The sequence below is a fragment of the Culex quinquefasciatus genome, chromosome 2, assembly GCF_015732765.1.
Source record: "Culex quinquefasciatus strain JHB chromosome 2, VPISU_Cqui_1.0_pri_paternal, whole genome shotgun sequence".
Lineage (NCBI taxonomy): Eukaryota > Metazoa > Arthropoda > Insecta > Diptera > Culicidae > Culex > Culex quinquefasciatus.
This window is the reverse complement of record NC_051862.1, coordinates 61,916,894-61,923,923: the sequence shown is the minus strand read 5'-3', so window position 1 is coordinate 61,923,923 and position 7,030 is coordinate 61,916,894. Positions and strand designations below refer to the sequence as shown.

At 35.4% G+C, this 7,030-nt stretch overlaps 1 protein-coding gene across 1 annotated transcript in view; it reads left to right on the top strand.

The window, feature by feature from the left end:
• Window positions 1-267: 267 nt before the first annotated feature.
• Window positions 268-7,030, top strand: part of LOC6046991 — a 33,676-nt gene continuing 26,913 nt past the window's right edge. Inside the window, exons 1-2 of the mRNA XM_038250364.1 lie at window positions 268-324; window positions 372-477. Of these exons, the coding sequence (XP_038106292.1) occupies window positions 268-324; window positions 372-477 (163 nt within the window). The remainder of the gene's footprint in view (window positions 325-371; window positions 478-7,030) is intronic.

Sequence of the window (7,030 nt, the reverse complement as noted above, 5' to 3'; positions counted from 1 at the left end):
CACGTACTGTCTGGTGTCCAATACGGCAAAGCTGATGGTTAGTTAATCTGAAAATAATGTACAATTTGTTTAAGCCAAAACTTACTATTTTCAGCTCGGAACTCATCTCCGCGCCTTATGGCAGCTGTTCAGCTAGCGGACGAGTTGTTCAGATTCAGATTGACGACACTGTTTGCGCAGCGTCGGGAAGGAACATAAACAGTTTGAGGTGACCAACTTCTGGCGAACTACGCTAAGGGCGTACCCGTTGAGGGAAACGCGCGTGCCATGTCCAAACTGCAGATCGAGGGTGAAACGGCGTTCCTGGATTTGGGGTTTCCCGAGGTAACGCAGTCAACGCAGTCAAATGCTGCTGTGGTTTTATGTCCCAGAAGTCGGATGAGCAAGCCCCACAGCTGTGCTGGGACGCATTCCCCATAGCGCCCGGCCACAACCCGGTTGACAACTTTTGTCAAAAACATCCGGAAGTTGCATTATGTAAGTTTGTGAAACTGCGATTGGAATTTCCACCTATTTATTTCGATTAGAGAGAATTTAGACCAAACTAAATTATTGCCTTTTGCAAGCAGTAACATAACCTAACTTTTCGGAACCCTCAGCAAACGTCAAATCAATACAAATTGCTGCCGGATCTTTTACCGGATCTCTCCCGGAAAAGATCCTGCAGCAATTTTGTATGGTGTGACGTTTGCGGAGGGTGTCGAAAAAAGGTAAACAAATCACTCCGTGCGTCAGCCAAAAAGTAGCCAAAAAACTAAAAATAAACAAACAGTGCATCCTGCTTATGTCAGTTGATACTTACAACATACTCTAAGAACGAGCGAGAAGCAGAAAGCCTTTTGAAAATCTTACCTTCTGAACCCACTTAAGAAATGCTCAAAAATCCAAAGCAATAATATACTGTTGCTACAACAATACACTTGCCTTTTTTAATCGTCGCAAAAATGAGCAGTTAATGCGAAAACACTCCCTCTTTACTGCGCAGCGCTCCAAACTTTAATAATTATCAACCGATTTGTTTTTGTCGACTGCGTGAGCTGTCATTTGGCAAACAGAAAAATATGTACTTGAAATTAAATGCTTTTTAAATTTACATTAAGAAAATTTTACATCAGAAGTACAATTACATGCATTTCAAAATTTAAAATTTAATATTTCCCAGGAACAAAAGTTCTATTTACATTAGATTCATGTTTTACATCGAATCTCATTTTACGAGAAGGGTGTTTAAATGCAATTCATCGTTTTAAATGAAATTTCAAATTTACATTAAGCCTGTTTACGTTCAAAACATGGTTTCAGTGTCGGGTAAATTTACACTTTTTTTTCTGTGTACATAGGAGCTCATCGAGCTAGGACTGTCGATTTGATGGATGACGCAGCGGCAGTTCGACGATAATATGCGATGACAGTGCGCAATAGTTTAACGTCTTCATTTCTCCGGAAGCCACCATGATTCGGTACAAATTTCTCCACTGTGTCACGGGCTGTCATCAAACGTCAACCGGCCGTCATCGAAACCCACCAAAACGACGGAGCAAAAACTATAGCCCAGCGATTGTCATGCTTCATCTCCTCCGAGTGGCCACGTGGGAGGAAGGGAGGAAGTGGGACGATAATCTGATTACGTTCATCTAATTCATTCTTTCATGCAGTCTCCGGCGGCCAAAATCCTTCCCCCGTCATTCGATTGGAGGTTTTTTTTGTGTTGCTTCTTCCGGAGGACCAACGACCAAGTACTTATTAGATTCACAGCTATCAGTTGGGCACGTTCCCAGTTCAATCGCAGACCGCGTGGGGGAGTTCTGGAAGGAGGCGAGCGGCTCCGGACCGCCCTAGAATACCGATAAATTCAACATACATCATCCGATTAGAGCAACTCTCTACGAAATCGGCCGATTTCGACCATTTTTATTTTTTGTATTTTTTGATTTGACTCAAACTTTGTGGGGGCCTTCCCTATGACCAAATAAGCTATTTTGTGTCATTGGTTCACCCATACAAGTCTCCATACAATTTTGGCTGCTGTCCATACAAAAATGGTATGTAAATATTCAAACAGCTGTAACTTTTGAGTGAATTTTCTGATCAATTTGGTGTCTTCGGCAAAGTTGTAGGTATTGTTGAGGACTATTGAGAAAAAATATGTACACGGAAAAAATTGCAGATTTTTATCAACTTTTTCACTAAAACTCAATTTCCCAAAATACGTATTTTTTGATTTTCGAGATTTTTGATATGTTTTAGGGACTAAAATCCGCAACTTTTGAGCTATAGAGAAACATGGTCAAAATCTGCCGCCAAGTTATGAATTTTTGAAAAATAGTGATTTTTGGAAAAAAATCCAAATTTCATGCAAAAACAAATTTGAAGTTATTTTTTAATGCAAAATTGAATTTGCAATCGAAAACTACTCTACAATTTTTTTGATAAAGGGCTTCGTTTTCAAGATATAGCCACCGAAAGTTTGATTTTAGCAAAATATTTGCAGTTTTTCGATTCTTAAAAATAGTGACCATGAGCGATCATTTCTAAAAATATTTTTTTTGAAAAGTTCAGAAAATTTGCTATAAAATTGTCTAAGAGACATTGAAGATTGGACGTCGGGTTGCTGAGATACAGCCGCTTTAAGAAAAAGAAACACGAAAATTGAAGTTTTCTAAGTCTCACCAAAACAACCCACCATTTTCTAATGTTGATATCTCAGCAACTAATGGTCTGATTTTCAATGTTAATACATGAAACATTCGTGAAATTTTTCGATCTTTTCGAAAAAAAATATTTTGAAAAAAATTAAATCAAGACTAACATTTTAAATGGGCGTAATATTCAATGTTTGGCCCTTTTAAAATGTTAGTCTTGATTTAATTTTTTTCAAAATATTTTTTTCGAAAAGATCGGAAAATTTCACGAATGTTTTATGTATTAACATTGAAAATCGGACCATTAGTTGCTGAGATATCGACATTAGAAAATGGTGGGTTGTTTTGGTGAGACTTAGAAAACTTCAATTTTCGTGTTTCTTTTTCTTAAAGCGGCTGTATCTCAGCAACCCGACGTCCAATCTTCAATGTCTCTTAGACAATTTTATAGCAAATTTTCTGAACTTTAAAAAAAAAAAATATTTTTAGAAATGGTCGCTCATGGTCACTATTTTTAAAAATCAAAAAACTGCAAATATTTTGCTAAAATCAAACTTTCGGTGGCTATATCTTGAAAACGAAGCCCTTTATCAAAAAAATTGTAAAGTAGTTTTCGATTGCAAATTCAATTTTGCATTAAAATTGATTTCAAATTTGTTTTTGCATAAATTTGGATTTTTTCCAAAAATCACTATTTTTCAAAATTCATAACTTGGCGGCAGATTTTGACCATGTTTCTCTATAGCTCAAAAGTTGCGGATTTAGTCCCTAAAACATATCAAATCTCGAAAATAAAAAAAATACGTATTTTGGGAAATTGAGTTTTAGTGAAAAAAAAGTTGATAAAAAAATCTGCAAATTTTTTTTCCGTGTACATATTTTTTTCTCAATAGTCCTCAACAATACCTACAACTTTGCCGAAGACACAAAATTGATCAGAAAATTCACTCAAAAGTTACAGCTGTTTGAATATTTACATACCATTTTTGTATGGACAGCAGCCAAAATTGTATGGAGACTTGTATGGGTGAACCAATGACACAAAATAGCTTATTTGGTCACAGGGAAGGCCCCCACAAAGTTTGAGCCAAATAAAAAAATACAAATAAAATCCATTTCCGGTTTTGGTAGAGAATTGCTCATTAGATAAATTGGAGAAGAGGCGGACTCCCGGACAAACATTAGCACAATAATGCTGCAGAGTATGGTTTGACGGTGGCATTTGTGCGGAATTCTTACTTTAAAAAATTGTATCTTAGAACTATTTTATCAAAAACACTGTATAACTAGTAATATTACATCTGTGAATTGGTGGCAGATTTTGTTTCAAAAAAGTGTAATTTTAATTTAATTTGACATTTTTAAACACATTTTCTAGGGTAAAATTATTCAAAACAACCTTCCAAAATTATTTTTTTTCTGTGTAATCACAATGTTCATGAGTTTGTTACCAAGCCCAATGATTGTTTTTCGGATGAAATGGTTAGAATTAACATTATGCTTCAAATTTTAATTGTTTACATTTTGACGAGTGCTGAAAAAATCACGATTTGCCATGAGTGCAAATATCCCAAAAATTTGCTTCCTTTTAAACTTTAAAACAGTTTCGGAACGGACGAAGTTTCACAACGGAATTGCAAAAAAAGTTGAAAAAAAACTAATATAAAATTTCGAGTTTAAATTTCAAACAGGTAAAAAATTACGCTATCGATATTTGTTTTCACTATCACCTAAAAGTTATATTATAACAGAGTTTAAAAAAAAACATAAAAACTGCAATGCTTAATTGGGTCCTAAAATGAAGCTTTGATTGCTGATATTATTGTTTACAGCGATAAAGCTTATTTTTCTGAGTACAATGACCCTTTGTACGACCACAAAGAGTTTAAAATGGATTTTTAAATCAATTTTGAAAAATTACCCTCGCGGTCCTTCTTGACAGAAAAGCTCCTACTTGACAGCTCGTTCCAAGGGGACCATAGTTGATCCATCGAAAAAATGTTGTCTTGTCAAAAATTTTTTTGCATTAAAATGAAAAAAAAGTGATCAGAAATGGTTTTTAATCGTGTTTTTTACCGTTGTACATAAAAATTGACATAGGGCTTTAGTACCCAATTAACTGCAGTGACATGTCCTGCACATGAGTATGGTCAGCTTAATATCTGTCTAGAACTTTAATACTGTCAACTAGACCGAATCGACAGTTTTAACCTTTTTTAACTCACGTAGAAGAAATACAAAGGTGTACTAAGAGTCCAAATTGGCATTTCAAAGCTTCTAAGAAAGCTGTTCTTTTTTATACTGTAGTAAATTGATTATCGAAAAATTCAAGTTATCTAAAATTTTGAAACAAAACATTGTGCTTCATTTTTGAATTGAATTAATTTTTACCCAAAAACTAACTTAATCCACCTATGTGGTTGGAGCCTTCCTCACTCATTACCAACAATGGCTGTACACTAGGGTGCCCAGAATATGGGACTTTTTTTCAAAACCTCACTCCACAAGCTGAATATTGTTCCTTGACCTATTTTAGGACTCTGGGCCAAATATGAGCAAAATCGGTCATCATTTACCCATTGATACTCGGAGGTGAAGTTTGTATGGGAAAAATCGAAAAAATGTATGGAAAACCCAAGTTTCTTACGGTTTGGTCTGCACGGTGCGCTACTTCCATCCAAATATTCTCAAAAGTGAGATTCTTATTGGAAATTTAATGCTCTACATTTTTGTAGAACATATCAAAGCTGTAAAACTCGATCCTGAAAAGTTATTAGCGATTTAAAAAAGTCATTTTTGTATGAAAATCATTTTTTTCACCAACTTTAGGCTCGGGTATCAATGGGTTAATCTCATCCAATTTCACTCAAAATTTACACTGATGCTTAAATTAACCCAATATACCGTTTTCCACTTGTGGAGCAGGGGGTCATTTTTTCTGGGCACCCCACAGTGTACACAAATTTCATCTAATTTTTAGATCCGGAATAAAAAAGTACATAAATATCACGTAAGTGGCCATATCTCGAGACAAGGTTACAAGATCATCAATGTTTTGGACTCGTTGGAAAGGTCTTTTGATAACCTAACCAACGATGGGTTGAATGGTGGATCCGGACATAGTTTTCATACATTTAAGGGAGATCCGGCTTCCAAAAAGTACATCAATATCACTTAAGTGGCTATATCTCGAGACAGGGTTGCCAGATCTTCAATGTTTTGGCCTCGTTGGAAAGGTCTTTTGATAACCTAACCAACGATGGGTCGGATGGTGGATCTGGACATAGTTTTCATACATTTAAGTGAGATCCGGCTTCTAAAAAGTACATCAATATCACTTAAGTGTTCATATCTCGAGACAGGGTTGCCAGATCTTCAATTTTATAGGCTCGTTGGAAAGGTCTTTTGATAACCTAACCAACGATGGGTCGGATGATAGACCCGGACATAGTTTACATACATTTAAGTGAGATCCGGATATATATGAAAACACATTTTTATACATAACTTTTGAACTATTTATCGAAACTTCAATCTGTATAAAACTCGATCTATGGGACCCTAAACCAAGTCGAATGCAACAGGTTCGGGTCAAATCGGTTCAGTCAGTGCCAAGAAACATGAGCTAGTTTGTTGGTCACATACATACATACACACACACATGCACACACACATACACACACACATACACACACACATACACACACACATACACACACACACATACACACAGACATTTGTTCAATTCTCGATTCTGAGTCGATATGTATACATGAAGGTGGGTCTACGATGTTTTTATACAAAGTTCATTTTTAGAGTAGGATTATAGCCTTACCTCAGTGAGGAAGGCAAACATATCGTAGAAACTTAGATGTTATGAAAAACAGAGAAACCTCTTTTTGCGTCGATTTCTCTGAAACCAGATTTTTTTTAAAACAATCTTTAAAAAGCGGTTTGTAGATTTGCACAAGACGTAGACATTGCTTCAAAAAGATTGCAAAAATGTTGCATTGAGTCAGAGAAATCGGCAAATTACAAAACGTTACGCCACCGCATTAAAAGAGGTTTTTATTGTTTTATGCATTTTAAAAACCTTTTCAATAAAAACTTTGATACATTTTTAATATATATTTTATGTTTGTGCCTAGCCTTTTTTCATGTAGCCCTTCCTATCCTCCGAGGGTATAAACAATTCCAAAAATATTTGCAACGGCCCAATTTCTTAATCTGTTTGAACATACCTAGTTTGGAAAAAAAATCACATTTTATCACAAAATTTCAACACCAAATCGCGTATAGTTGATTATATTTATTTTAAGGAAAGCATCGCTGGGATGAATCATATTTGATTAAAAAAAAAACACTTCTTAGAACTTATTTTTGGAACA